Source organism: Bison bison, unplaced genomic scaffold (genome assembly GCF_000754665.1).
Source record: "Bison bison bison isolate TAMUID 2011002044 unplaced genomic scaffold, Bison_UMD1.0 scf7180017864116, whole genome shotgun sequence".
NCBI lineage: Eukaryota > Metazoa > Chordata > Mammalia > Artiodactyla > Bovidae > Bison > Bison bison.
The window spans coordinates 531,443-547,182 of record NW_011494688.1 but is presented as its reverse complement, the minus strand read 5'-3'; the positions used below and the strand labels follow the sequence as shown (position 1 = coordinate 547,182).

At 39.6% G+C, this 15,740-nt stretch overlaps 1 protein-coding gene across 5 annotated transcripts in view; it reads left to right on the top strand.

Moving 5' to 3' along the window:
- SLC16A9 (solute carrier family 16, member 9) overlaps positions 1-15,740 on the top strand; it is an 82,609-nt gene that overhangs the window by 52,364 nt on the left and 14,505 nt on the right. For 4 of the 5 annotated variants that reach the window (XM_010839391.1, XM_010839388.1, XM_010839389.1 and 1 more), the window contains exon 3: positions 239-382. The exons of the other annotated variant lie outside the window; for it this stretch is intronic. In XM_010839391.1, the coding sequence (XP_010837693.1) occupies positions 239-382 (144 nt within the window). The remainder of the gene's footprint in view (positions 1-238; positions 383-15,740) is intronic. 5 annotated transcript variants of the gene reach the window in all.

Genomic DNA, 15,740 nt, shown 5'->3' with positions numbered 1-15,740 from the left:
ATAAAAAAAAAAAAAAAAATGAGGATAACAAAAACACCTAGCTCCCAGGAATGCGGTGAAGTGAGATTGTTTATGTGAAGTAGCAGAGTGTCCAACCCATAGTGAATATGCAGTGGCTTATTGTTATTTTGTTGTTTTATGATGGAAAGAATCATTTTAAAGTTCCCATGGGATGGATAATAGGATTGTGGAGAGGAGGTTGCTGTTAAATAAGTGAAGGTTTCGTTTATGATTTTAGGTCCTGTCTGCAGCGTGTGTGTCTCATCTTTTGGAGCGAGAGCCGTGACAATCTTCAGTGGCTTCCTGGTGGCAGGAGGCCTGATGTTGAGCAGTTTTGCCCCCAATATCTACTTTCTGTTTTTTTCCTATGGCATTGTTGTAGGTAAGAAATCTGGTCACTATGACGCTTTTCTAAGCTTTGAGGGTTAAATATCGTTTTAATGAATGACGTTAATGTAAGGAGTGAAAATGCTCAGGAATAATTCATTTTCAACCACCACTTCGCCAAAAATTGTTGCTTTAATGAAATGCCCACCCAGTGAATTACAGTATTTCAAGGGATAAGTGTGTTTTAACAACGCACATTATGTTTTCTTGCAAGGCATGGGAAGGGTTTTTTAAATTTTAGCACTCGTCTCTCTAGCACAACAAAGGAAAAGAGAGAGGAAAGAGTAAAACTTAGGTGTCACTGACACCTGCCACTTCTCACTGATGTGGGAAGTGGTCCCTTTCATATCGGTTGGTTGAACAGGGCTGTGTTGAACTGTTTGTGTTCTAAACATCCTGCTGTTCCGCAGTAGCTGTCACCAGGGCCTCAATCACAAGGTCATAGCAGAAGTAAAAAGTAGATTTTCAAGTACATCAGAATAATGATTGTTTTTGTGGAAGATAAGGCATGAGCAGATAAAACCGAGTGGTTGATGATGATCTTGGTTATAGGAGAGGAAGGGGTACAGGACTCAGGGCCTGAGAACACTGACAGTTTTGGGGGAAATACTTTTGTGATGTATTGTACTTGTTGTATTCTGTGTTAAACATCACCAGACTCATGATTCCTAGGAGCTGTTGGCAGGGAATTTTTTAAAAACACCAGCTTTCCAAGTTTCTTCTGAATATCTGAAAGACTTAATTACTTTTCCTTCTAAATATTAAAAACGTATTTTGTAAATCAAATAGTTATTTTCAAATGTATCGTCTCTGTAAATCCAAACGTTCAGCTATTAGATTTTTTTTAAAAACAATACACCAGTGTTAGATAAATTGGAGGGGAATCGTAGTTGAAATATAGTGTAGGCAGAAGTTCTAGTTTTTCATATTAAGTTTGAACAAATAGAAATGTGTATTAGTCACGTAGAAATATTTTATTATTCATTTATTTCTTATTTTTGGCCATGCCACACAGCCAGCACGTTCTTAGTCTCCTGACCAGGGATGGAACCTGGGTTCTTACCAGTAAAAGCGCAGAGTCCTAACCACTGGACCACCAGGGAATTCCTTAAATATTATATTTTAGATTGTAAAAATATTATGCCCACTCTTATTATCTAGTAAAATGTAATTGAATATTTGTTTAAGTAATGAAATGGTTAAGAGTTATATTTGAGTTATAATCAGAGGAACATAAGTTATACATCTATAGGAAGATTGACATTTTCCAAATGAAATTCCAGCAAAAGGCTAACCAACCTCAAACATTTGATGTAAAGAATGGGTTATTCCTGATTAACATGTTTTTGCTTTACTGTCAGAAAAGTTACAACACATTTGATGAATGTATGTTGAGAGCCTGTTTTCTAGACAGGAGTTCTATAGTGCCGTCTATATGACATTGGTTCAGAAGTGGTGCCAAAATTCTTAGAACACAGCGTATTTGGGTGGAGGAAGACGTGCCTGCCAATGCTGACACAGCTAATTAATAGGAGGAGAGGCTGCAAGGGAATAGACTGGAACAGGGGGAAGATCTCATCACTACATGTGGCAGCAAAGGAAAGAGCACAGCTGGGCCGGACATGACCCACACAGGGACTGCAGTTAAGGATTTTGGTGTATAAGACTTCAGAGACAAATTCCAGCAAGATGGCTGGTTTGAGTCAAACCTGAAAGAACCTAATTTTGTTGACAACCAATATTCTTCTTTTTCACATAGGAATATTTCCCTAATAATAAATGATGGAAATAATAACCTCTAATATCTGAGTTCATACTGTGTGTTCAGCTCTGTGCTTTATATGCTTCCCTGGTGACTCAGTGGTAAAGAATCTGCCTGCCAAGCAGGAGATAGGGTTAGATTCCTGGGTCAGGAAGATGCCCTGGAGAAGGAAATGGCAACCCACTCCAATGGTCTTGCCTGGGAAATGCCATGAACAGAGGAACCTGGCAGGCTCCACGGGGTCACAGAGAGTCAGACATGACTTAGTGACAAACAACAACACCAACAGCTGTACGCTAAGCTCTGTGCTTTATATGATCTTCATATGAACACATTTTACAGACAGGGAAAGTGAAGCTCAATGAAGTGAGATTACTAACTAAAGCTGCAAAGCTGGGAGACTTGGGGTTAAATCCATTCCGTCTGACATCAGGTCCTAACCTCTTCTACGTGTTTGTAATTGTTTTTAATGCTTTTAGAACTCTTAAAGTTTATTTTGAATTTAACTCCATACTCAGATTCTACTCAGATCATAATCTAAATAAGTAGGTTACTTGTTAGTTCTTTGAGAACAGGTTATATATGTGATATTTTATATTACCTAATCACTATAGTGTTTATATTACAGTTTAAACCTGTACATGCAAATATGATTATCTCTGGTGTAAAATTTGAAAATATTCATTGAATAGTCATCTTGAATTCTTTTCTAAAATCATGAAAATAAAAATATTGCTATTTGTGCATGGACATTTGATTACTCCTTGTAGGACAAACCCCTTTTAACATAGAAAATTAAATCATTATGTTATTGGTATGATTTGGGCATTTTCTCCAAAATTTTGGACTAAGCATTTAAAATTTCGTGGGGTTTTATGTCTCACATGATTTCAGAGTTAAGGTATAGCCTTTGTGAGTACATATCCAAAGTTGTCACTGACTTAAAAAAATGATCTAAAGTGGGTGATACCATAGTATTTGTATTACCATAGATAAAAATGAATTTTTAAAAAGAAAAAATGTGAGTGTAGATTGTCCAAGATTTTATGTGCATTTGATTGTTGGAAGCATATCTAAGGGTATATAGAAAGACAGAGACAAAATTAAGTAACCCGTATAATTAAATTTCAAATTTTCTGTGGCAATGGACAGGGCTTTATCAACCAGTACAACTGATTTTGATTTGGCTAATGGTGTTGTAACCTTTCAGTAGCTAATCCTGTTCCCTCTCCTCCGTGAATCCATGATCTTCTATTCATTAGATAGGATTTGATACTTTTCTTGATTTATTCTGGGATTCCCTGATGGCACAGACAGTAAAGAGTCTGCCTGTAATGCAGGAGACCCGGTTTGATTCCTGAGTCAGGAAGATCCCCTGGAGAAAGAAATGGCAACCAAGTCCAGTATTCTTGCCTGGAAAGTCCCATGGACAGAGGAGCCTGGCCAACTACAGTCCATAGGTCGCAAAGAGTCAGACACAACTGAGCGACTTCACTTTCACTTTTTGATTTAGCCTGCTGGCTGCTGCTGGTGGTTGACTTGCAGATCTTCCACATGGCTTTCTCCACTATGGTAACTTTTACTCGCCTGGGCAAAGAGCAATGTAGAAAGAAGGTTATGCCAAGTATCATGTACATGGGCTTCTCACGTGGCACCAGTGGTAAAGGGCCGCCTGCCAATGCAGGAAACAGGAGAGACTCAGTTTCAGTCTCTGGGTCAGGAAGTTTCCCCGGAGTAGGAAATGGGAACCTACTCCAGTATTCTTGCCTGGAGAATTCCAGTGACAGAGGAGCTTGGTGGGCTGCAGTTCATAGGCTTGCAGAGTCGAACATGACTGAGCTCCCTCAAGTGCCCACACTGCTGTTGAACCTATAAGCACCTTAGTGCTCCAATTAAATATTAGGAACTGGGTAAATAACTGTATGATGTGCCCATGGACTCAGTGGACTCACTGTGAGCAAGACCAGGGCCATGATCCCATATCTCCCTGGCTCCCATGAGATCCCACTCTAAGGGGAGGCCATGTAAGTGCCCCAGGCCCCTAGCTAACAGTGCCATTTCCTGTATCCTACCCTGCTCAAAGGCGTCCCACTTTCTCTAGTGTATGATATCTAAATAAGTGATTGTAGTTCTCTTTGGGGAATGATCCAAGATGTTATTATCTATATGTTTGTCATAGTGTGTTTTGCAATGTCTTTCCTTCTGGAATCCTGGCCTCTCCTTCACGTAATGGAACCTGGGGCAGAAAACACGTCTCTGGGGACTTCTCTGGCACTCCAGGGATTAAGACTCTGCACTTCCATTGCAGAAGGACAGAGTTCAATCCCTGTCCAGGGAACTAAGATCCTACATGCAGCATGGCCAAAACATAAAAACAAAAACAGTCACAAGTCTGATTAAAAAAAGAGCAAAACAAGCTATGTCTGAAGATTGTATATGACTCTGATTTGGCAGCAGATTCTGAATCTCTGTGGCTAGGAGAAAATTATAAGCTCAGGGAGAGAGCACTGAGCTTTGGGTCAGGAGATACAGGTTCTGTGAGTTTGTGCAAAGCCCTTGATCTCCAATAGTGACTGTCTCCTCATCTGTGAAGGCAAACTAAGAAACCTGCATCACACAGGTCTTGTAAGGACTAGGAGAAATCAGGCAAAATAAAATTAAGATATATGAGTGTTGAGTTGGATTTCAACAGCAAAAAGTCAGTTGAATTTTCATTTCAATAATTATTTTGTAATTTCCATTTTAAATAATTAAAATTTTTTCAAGTTTTAATTTCAGTAATTAAAAAGTCACTCACTGTAGTAATAATTGGACCTCTTTGCTGGCAGATTATTAACAGTTCATATCATGATTGCCTTCTTTGTGGTTTTATTTTGTCAGTAAGCTCAGAGTATAGGGCTCATAGAATATTCGTGGGATAAAGAAATGGGAATTTAATGAACAATGACACTTTCATCTGTTCCCATTGAAAGCAGAGTATCCAGTTGAAAAGGAAGTGACAGGAAATTATAACACAGTCTAAACTTACAAGTTGAGACTGCGTATTATGAATTCTTTTGAAAAAACAAGAAAGATTCAGTCTGACGATAACATATATTGAGCACCCATTCTGTGCAGTATTCTAAGCATTTTCCTTCATCTGGAATGAACTAGATGGTCTCTTGAGAAAGCAGTATGGCATACACAGGAGCAAGCAGTAACAAGCAGGCTCTGGGGTTGGACCATGCGGGTTAATCTTATCTTACTCACTTGCTAGCTGCATGGACGACAGACAAGTTGCATATTGTTTTCTCATTTTTTGAACGGAATATATCAATAGTATCTACCTTAGAAGGTTTTGTGGATGGATGAGTATTTTGCCAAAAGTTTTCACTTTCGTCTCAGGTTCAAAGGATTTGTTAACAAATAAGCCACTCGTTATATACAAATAAGTAATACAGATATTTATTAGAATTATCTAGCTTACTTTCAATATACTAAGATTAAAAGAAAAGAGAAATAGAGCAGAGGATACATCACCAAATTAAATTTTGAGCAACATCCAGAGTTAATCAGCGCTGAGAAGTACCGTGTCACTGCACATCTGGAGTCCCTTTGGGAAAGGGTCTCAGGCAGCGCATCCACTCCGTGGGTGAGACTTCAAATATTGCAGTTTGGGGTTCCTGCTTATAATCCCAGGATGGTAGCAAACTGATATCATCCTTAATCTGTGACCAAATTGCAGCTCTGGTTTCCTGTAAGTACTGTTTGTTTTGTTATGTAAAACTTGGAATGTAGGTAAGCCTGGGGCTTAGTTAGCCAGGCCCCCTCCAGGGGTTCAACAATCGCAGGATTTCTCCCCCATCTTATCTATGGTGCTGCAAGTCCTGCACTCACAGCAGGCAGTCACTCACAGTCACTCTCAGGTAGGACAGTATCCAGGTAGGTTAGAAGCAAGGTCAGAGGCCTGCTCTGCTTTGTCTCTGAAACCTAAACAAGACTATTTTTTAAATTTCCCTAACAATGAGTTTTCCAAATTTGCTGGCATATTGAGTGCAGCACTTTCAGGATTTGAAATAGCTCAACTGGAATTCCGTCACCTCCACTAGCTTTGTTCGTAGTGATGCTTTCTAAGGCCCACTTGACTTCACATTCCAGGATGTCTGGCTCTAGGTCAGTGATCTCACCATCGTGATTATCTGGGTTGTGAAGATCTTTTTTATACATTTCATCTGTGTATTCTTGACACCTCTTCTTAATATCTTTTGCTTCTGTTAGGTCCATACCATTTCTGTCCTTTATCGAGCCCATTTTTGCATGAAATGTTCCCTTGGTATCTCTAATTTTCTTGAAGAGATCTCTAGTCTTCCCCATTCTGTTGTTTTCCTCTATTTCCTTGCACTGATTGCTGAGGAAGGCTTTCTTATCTCTCCTTGCTATTCTTTGGAACTCTGCATTCTAATGGGAATATTTTTCCTTTTCTCCTTTGCTTTTCACTTCTCTTCTTTTCATAGCTATTTGATTGGCCTCCTCTGACAGCCATTTTGCTTTTTTGCATTTCTTTTCCATGGGGATGGTCTTGATCCCTGTCTTCTGTACAATGTCACAGACCTCAGTCCCTAGTTCATCAGGTATTCTTTCTATCAGATCTAGTCCCTTAAATCTATTTCTCACTTCCACTGTAAAATCATAAGGGATTTGATTTAGGTCATATTTGGTTTGGATCATCCTGAATGGTCTAGTGGTTTTCCCTACTTTCTTCAATTTAAGTCTGAATTTGGCAATAAGGAGTTCATGATCTGAGCACAGGCAGCTCCCAGTCTTGTTTTTGCTGACTGTATAGAGCTTCTCCATCTTTGGCTGCAAAGAATACAATCAATCTGATTTTGGTGTTGACCCTCTGATGATGTCCATGTGTAGAGTCCTCTCTTGTGTTGTTAGAAGAGGGTGTTTTCTATGACCAGTGCATTCTCTTGGCAAAACTCTCTTAGCCTTTGCCCTGCTTCATTCATTTGAGAATGCTCAAACTACTGCACAATTGCACTCATCTCACATGCTAGTAAAGTAATGCTCAAAATTCTCCAAGCCAGGCTTCAGCAATACATGAACCGTGAACTTCCAGATGTTCAAGCTGGTTTTAGAAAAGGCAGAGGAAGCAGAGATCAAATTGCCAACATCTGCTGGATCATGGAAAAAGCAAGAGAGTTCCAGAGAAACATCTATTTCTGCTTTATTGACTATGCCAAAGCCTTTGACTGTGTGGATCACAATGAACTGTGGAAAATTCTGAAAGAGGTGGGCATGCCAGACTACCTGACCTGCCTCTTGAGAAACCTGTATGCAGGTCAGGAAGCAACAGTTAGAACTGCACATGGAACAGCAGACTGGTTCCAAATAGGAAAAGGAGTATGTCAAGGCTGTATATTGTCACCCTGCTTATTTAACTTATGTGCAGAGTACATCATGAGAAATGCTGGACTGGAAGAAGCACAAGCTGGAATCAAGATTGCCGGGAGAAATATCAATAACCTCAGATATGCAGATGACACCACCCTTATGGCAGAAAATGAAGAGGAACTCAAAAGCCTCTTGATGAAAGTGAAAGAGGAGAGTGAAAAAGTTGGCTCTAAGCTCAACTTTCAGAAAACTAAGATCGTGGCATCCAGTCCCATCACTTCATGGGAAATAGATGGGGAAACAGTGGAAACAGTGTCAGACTTTATTTTTTGGGGCTCCAAAATCATTGCAGATGGTGATTGCAGCCATGAAATTAAAAAGCGCTTACTCCTTAGAAGGAAAGTTATGAACAACCTAGAGAGCATATTACAAATCAGAGACATTACTTTGCCAAAAAAGGTCCGACTAGTCAAGGCTATGGTTTTTCCTGTCGTCATGTATGGATGTGAGAGTTGGACTGTGAAGAAAGCTGAGCATCGAAGAATTGATGCCTTTGAACTGTGGTGTTGGAGAAGACTCTTGAGAGTCCCTTGGACTGCAAGGAGATCCAACCAGTCCATCCTAAAAGAGACCAGTCCTGGGTGTTCATTGGAAGGACTGATGCTGAGGCTGAAACTCCAATACTGTGGCCACCTCACGTGAAGAGGTGACTCATTAGAAAAGACCCTGATGCTGGGAGGGATTGGGGGCAGGAGGAGAAGGGGATGACAGAGGATGAGATGGCTGGATGGCATCACCGACTCGATGCACATGAGTTTGGGTGAACTCCGGGAGTTGGTGATGGACAGGGAGGCCTGCCATGCTGCGATTCATGGGGTCGCAAAGAGTCAGACGCAACTGAGTGACTGAACTGAACTGAACTGAACAATGAGTTAATGAAATAAGTATTGGTTAGCATAACCATCCTTATCAGTTTTGTGACCTTGGAAAATTATTTAACCTCTCTGAGCAGTTCCGTTTGTATTTCTTAAGAAATGAGACTAACAAGACTTCTCAGAGTTATTGTGACTATTCATGAAATAAGGTGTGTAGAGAGGCACAAAGGTGTTTAATGCATACTTGTTCTGTTTTCCTTATATTCCTTTCTAAGGAAAGACCTTTCTAAGACCTCTTAGTTTAAGACCACAGCAGTAGATTTTTGCAACTGAAGAAGCTCTATTGAATCAGAAATATTTGTATAACAGATTAAATAATATGAAGAAATTAATGTTATGTAGAAGGAAATGGCAACCCACTCCAGCGTACTTGCCTGGAGAATCCCAGGGATGGAGGAGCCTGGTGGGCTGCCCTCTCTGGGGTCGCACAGAGTCGGACGCGACTGAAGTGACTTAGCAGCAATAGCAGCAGCAGCAGCAGTATGTTTATAATGTAAAACATCAAAAATAATACTGATGTGTATTAGTTAGCATAATTCTGTTTTACCATTTAAAAAAAATACCGTTTTGAAAATAGAAGATTCTCTTGTTTGGTGTTTGTAGCTGGAATAAAATGACAGCTTGCTTGGTTTTCAAGTGGCTCTATGTCACACTGCCAACAAACCCAGTAATTCAGGCTCCTGTTTTCTCAATAACTTTCCTAAAATCAGGAAAATCAGGGACTTCCCTGGAGGCACTCTATGCTTACAGTGCAGGGGATGCAGGTTCCATCCGTGGTCGGGGAGCTAAGATCCCACAGGCCGTGCAGCCAAAAAACATAAAACAGAAGCAATACTGTAAGAAATTCATTACAGACTTTAAAAATGGTCTTCAAAAAAAAAAAAATTAGAAAAAAGAAAGTGTAGTGGGAGATGGGGAGGAGTGGGAGCAGGGACTGCAATATTCCATTAATGAATTGCTCAAGCTTCTTCCCAATTAATTTTCTTTGCTTTTCTGAAAAGCACAGCTGAAAAAATCAATTTCTTGCAGTCTCTTTTCTTTATATTATACTGATACTTGGCTACCCGATTACTGTTTTCTTAATAATATCTTCTCGATTTTGGAAAAATTCAATTTTCTCTTCCTTCATTTTCTTGGTCATATCTTCATGGTCCATTGAGCTTGAGGAGGGCATAGCCCACATTCGTAGACAATCTCATTCCCCTCTAGGGATGGCAAATTAGGTAAAGGTCATTTTCTGGATATTCACTTTAGCAGTTAGACTTTTATAAGCCTTTTTTGGTTTGTTTTTAATGGTTATGCCATTAAAGATCTCCTTTTGTCTCTCATGGATGTTCAGTTATAATAAGGAACTCTGATTTTCTAATTAGTCTGAGGCTATATAGCTATGTAATTCCATAATACTCAGGTGAAAACTAAAAAAATATATCAGTATAATGTCTATTTCAGGATATTTTATTATAGTCCAAGCACAGATATGAAAATATTTTACATTTTTTAAATGTCTCTTAATTTTGCAACTATCCTATGAGATTGTTTTAAAGATAAGGAAACTGAAAGTCACACAGCCAGTTAAGTGTTAGAGCTGAGATTTGAATCTATACCTGCTTGATCCCAAACCTGTGCTTTTGACCAGCTAATGTTATGTTCAGAGTACTCATGTTAAGCATATAAAGTTTGTGCTTTAATCAAGTCAGTGTCAAAACCACATGCCTGTATAAAACCATGCCAATCAGAAAGCTAGGCAGTTGCTTAAACTTTTAAACTTTTTCTATGCAGATGTTTTAGGCTAGAAGCATAACCAGTAATTATATTTGGATGCTCTAAACTTATCTTTTTTAGCATCTGAAGGTCCATTCTCACAGATTCATTTCTAAAAGTAAATATTTCTGGAATTCTGTATGCAATTGCCTATCTTAACCTTTGATCAAGATGATAAATCCTACTGGCTCAGCTATTTTAAGAGGTGCTCAGGTGCTTGTTTCAGAACATGGAGAGGGGGCATTCTCCCAAATGACCAAGAGACAAGTCCTTACACATGGTGACCAGCTGTTCTAGTTTGCCCAGGATGAAGGGTTTTCCAGGATATCAGACTTCTAGTGGCCAAGCTGAGAAAGTCTTAGGTGCTACCCCTGACCCTTGTTTCATATGTAGAATCTGGATTCTCTAACTTGACCCTCGTCACTTTTGAAGATTGCTGTATTAAAATGAACTAGTACTAAACCATTTCCTTTTTGTAAAGATAATACTGCAGGGAGAAATTTTCATATGTAAGTACAGGGGCTCGATAGATGTCCGTTAAGTTAAGTATATACAAAGATATGCATATAATGAAAGAATAGTTTAAAATAATTCATAAACAATTTTCAAACTGTGTGCACAATTTCCAATATTTTGTTGCTTGTCCTCCTAAAATAAATGAAAATTCCATTCAGTTATATAGTCTTGTGATATACATATCTCTTATCAGTTTAATTGGTCTGGGTGTTTTTTAGTTGTAGATAAGGACTAAGAAAACTGAAGGGGACTTCCCTGGTGGTGTAGTGGCTAAGACTCAGTGCTCCCAATGCAAGGAGATGAGGTTTGATCCCTGGTCAAAAATCTAGATCCCAAGTGCTGCAACTAAGACCCAGCACAACTAAATAAATAAATACAAAATTTTTTTTTTAATTTAAGAAAAATGAGAAAATGAGGCTGTTTAGTAAGATTTGCTCAGATCATCACACCATAATGCATACAAGTTGTAAATCCTTTTTTCAAACCATATAATTCTAATTCTATATTTCTAATGATTCTATCCTATTACATGAATTATTGTGAAATAAAATAATCTTTAATATTTTTTAAGCTAAGATGTATTTTCTGGCCTAACTTAAAAAAATCAACACAATTTAGTTGGAAAGCAGACATCAGTTCAGTTCAGTTCAGTCGCTTAGTCGTGTCCGACTCTTTGCGACCCCATGAATCGCAGCACTCCAGGCCTCCCTGTCCATCACCAACTCCCGGAGTTCACTCAGACTCCCTTCCATCGAGTCAGTGATGCCATCCGGCCACCTCATCCTCTGTGGTCCCCTTCTCCTCCTGCCCCCAATCCCTCCCAGCATCAGAGTCTTTTCCAATGAGTCAACTCTTCGCATGAGGTGGCCAAAGTACTGGAGTTTCAGCTTCAGCATCATTCCCTCCAAAGAAATCCCAGGGCTGATCTCCTTCAGAATGGACTGGTTGGATCTCCTTGCAGTCCAAGGGACTCTCAAGAGTCTTCTCCAACACCACAGTTCAAAAGCATCAATTCTTCAGTGCTCAGCCTTCTTCACAGTCCAACTCTCACATCCACACATGAGATACTTTAAAATGTATATATATTCACACACAAGCATGCATGTATGTAGTTTGTGTATGTTTGTTATATGAATAGAGAAAATGAGACAAAGAGAGGAAGAGAAAAATGCAAGAAAGAGTGACAGCCAGAGTAAGAATAGACAGAAATGGTTGAAATTAGCCAATGTAACTTAAAATTGGGAATTCAAATAAGGTTGATGGGAAAAAGAAGAAGAATAACTTTAACACTGTGCCAGGCTCAGACCTAGAACCAGAAGGCTCAAATGATTAAGACACAGCCTGCCCTCAGGTAGTGGCTTGGCTCATTGTCTAGTTGGGGGACGAGACTTGTAAATATGTAACTCGTAACATAGTAAAATTATGTGCAGTAATAAAATGAAAGCAACATTCAGTGCAGGTATAGTATGTCATGGGGTGGGGGCATAGAAGAAGGCTTCGTGCAGGAATTGGTGCTTGAGCTAAGTCTTCAAGGGCAGGTGGGATGTGATCAGGGGGCACAAGTTGGAGGAGTGAGGGTGGTGGGAGGACATTCCAGGAGCTCAAATGCTCAGGGGCATGAGATATAGTGGTCTTTGTTGGGATATTTGTTTAAGGAACACACAGATCGTGAGTGGACTTGCAAATAGGTCAAAGCTTTGTTTGCTTTATAAATAAGATCGTCTATACCAATTTTTTCAGATTCCATATAGATCCAATAATATATGGTATTTGTATTTCCCTTTCTGACTTTAGTCTGTATGACAGTATCGAGGTCTATCCACATTGCTTCAAATGATAGAAATAAAGAGACAGACAAGAACAAGCATAGAAATACCAAGGCGGAAAGAGGGTGTGGGGTGAATTGGGAGACTGGGATTGACATATATACATTACTATGAGTAAAATAGATAACAAATGGGAACCTACTTTATAGCACAGGAAACTCTACTCATTGCTTTGTGGTGACCTAAAATGGGAAGGAAATCCAAAAAAAGAGGGGATATATGTATATGTATATGTATAGCTGATTCACTTTGCTGTACAGCAGAAACTAACACAGGCTTCCCTGGTGGCTTAAACAATAAAGAATCTGCCTGCAGTGCAGGAGACATTGCTTCAATCCCTGGGTCCAGGAGACCCCCTGGAGATATTCCAATTCTAAAATATAAAACCTAAAATAAAAATATAAAAAATAAATTTTAAAAAAAAGCTTGATTTGTAGCAGAGACCTGATGATGAAGGGTCCTAATGCAGGAGAGTGATGTGATGAGAACTGTATGATAATTAGAAGGTAGATTGGTGGACAAAGTACTGGAGGCTGAGACAGCAATGAGGAGGCCATTTGTTCAGAAGAGAAAAGATCTGGAGGAGATGAATTGAGGCAGTGGCGGTCCACAGAGTGGGAGGTTGATAATTTAGGCAGTGGGTGTGATAAAGAACTTGATATCTGGGGGAGGAGATGAAGGAAAAAAGGCCTCTGAGGTTATGGTCTACCCAGAGATACGTGAAATAAACATAAGGTATGGAAAAGAAATGTAAGAACATGTAAATATGTTTCAGTTCAGTTCAGTTCAGTCACTCAGTTGTGTCCGACTCTTTGCAACCCCATGGACTGCAGCACACCAGGTTTCCCTGTCCATCACCAACTCCTAGAGCTTGCTCACACACATGTCCATTGAGTCAGTGATGCCATCCAACCATGGCATCCTCTTTCATCCCCTTCTCCTCCTGCCTTCAATCTTTCCCAGCATCAGGGTCTTCTCCAAGGAGTCAGTTCTTCACATCAGGTGGCCAAAGTATTGGAGCTTCAGCTTCAGCATCAGTCCTTCCAGTGAATATTCAGGACTGATTTCTTTTACGATTGACTGCATCTCCTTGCAGTGCAAGGGACTCTAAAGAGTCTTCTCCAACACCACAGGTCAAAAGCATCAATTCTTTGGTGCTCAGCTTGCTTTATGGTCCAACTCTCACATCCATCCGTGACTACTGGAAAAACCATAGCTTTGACTAGACAGACCTTTGTTGGCAAAGTAATGTCTCTGCTTTGTAATATGCTGTCTAGGTTGGTCATAGCTTTTCTTCCAAGGAGCAAGCATCTTTTAATTTCATGGCTGCAGTCACCATCTGCAGTGATTTTGGAGCCCCCCAAAATAAAGTCTCTCACTGTTTCCATTGTTTCCCCATCTACTTGCCATTAAGTGATGGGAGTAGATTCCATGATCTTAGTTTTCTGAATGTTGAGTTTTAAGCCTACTTTTCCACTCTCCTCTTTCATTTTGATCAAGAGGCTCTTTAGTCCTTTGCTTTCTGTCATAAGGGTGGTGTAATCTGTATATCTAAAATTATTGATATTTCTCCTGGCAGTCTTGATTCCAGCTTGTGCTTCATCCAGCCTGCCATTTCTCATGATATACTCTGCACAGAAGTTAAATAAGCAGGGTGACAATATACAGCCTTGACATACTCCTTCCCAATTTGGAACCAGTGTGTTGTTTCATGTCTGGTTCTAACTGTGGTTTCTTGACCTGCGGACGGATTTCTCAGGAGGCAGATAAGATGGTCTGGTATTCCCATCTCTTAAAGAACTTTCCACAGTTTTCTGTGATCCACTCAGTCAAAGGCTTTGGCATAGTCAATAAAGCAGAAGTAGGTGTTTTTATACAACTTTCTTGCTTTTTTGATGATCCAACAGATGTTGGCATTTTGATCTCTGGTTCCTCTGCCTTTTTAAATCCAGCTTGAACATCTAGAAGTTCATGGTTCATGGACTGTTGATACCTTGCTTGGAGAATTTTGGGCATTATTTTGCTAGCGTGCGAGATGAGTGCAATTGAGCAATAGTTTGAACATTCTTTGGCATTGCCTTTCTTTGGGTTTGGAATGAAAACTGATCTTTTCCAGTCCTGTGGCCACCGCTGAATTTTCCAAATTTGCTGGCATATTGAATGCAGGATTTTAATAGCATCATCTTTTAGGATCTGAAATAGCTCAACTGGAATTCCATTACCTCCCCTAGCTTTGTTTGTAGTGATGCTTCCTAAGGCCCACTTGACTTCACCTTCCAGGATGTCTGGCTCTAGGTGAGTGATCACACCATCATGGTTATCTGGGTCATGAAGATCTTTTTTGTACAGTTCTTCTGTGTATTCTTGCCACCTATATTTATGTTTAGTTTCACTATATAAGTAAAATATAGCAATTATATTTTACTAATGATTATGCTTTGAATTGTTAGTAGTATAGATATTTCATTAAAAAAATTATTATGCTATACTGGAGGTCGATGCTCAACATTTTTTCACTGGTCACAGTCTAATCAGAAATGATTTGAGACCAAGAAAGGCTTTATCTTTATGAATTTATTCTTTTCATTAGAGCATAGTTGATTTATAATCTTGTGTTAGTTTCAGATATACAGCAAAGTGAATCAGTTATACATATATCCACTCTTTTTTAGATTCTGTTCCCATATAGGCTGTTACAGAATACTGAGTAGTATTCCCTGTGCTATACAGGAGATCCTTATAAGTTATTTATTTTATATATAGTAGTGAATATATGTCAATATTGATTTCCCAATTTATCCCTCACTCCCCAAGGAAGGCTTTAAGGCAGCGGTTTATTCTTCAGACTCAGTCTATTCTTCAGACTCTTTACACTCTTTTATTTAGAACCCCAGTTCAGTTCAGTTCAGTCGCCCAGTCATGTCCGACTCTGCGACCCCATGAACCACAGCATGCCAGGTCTCCCTGTCCATCACCAACTGCTGGAGTCTACCCAAACCCAAGGAACCTTTAATTATGTGGATTATACTTATTTAGACTTATTTTGTCTGGGGTGGTTGCCATGCCCTCTTCCAGGGGATCTTTCCTACCCAGGGACTGAACCCGTATCTCCTGTGTCTCCTGCACTGCAAGTGGATTCTTTACCCACTGGGAATTCTTTACCTGGGAAAAGTCACA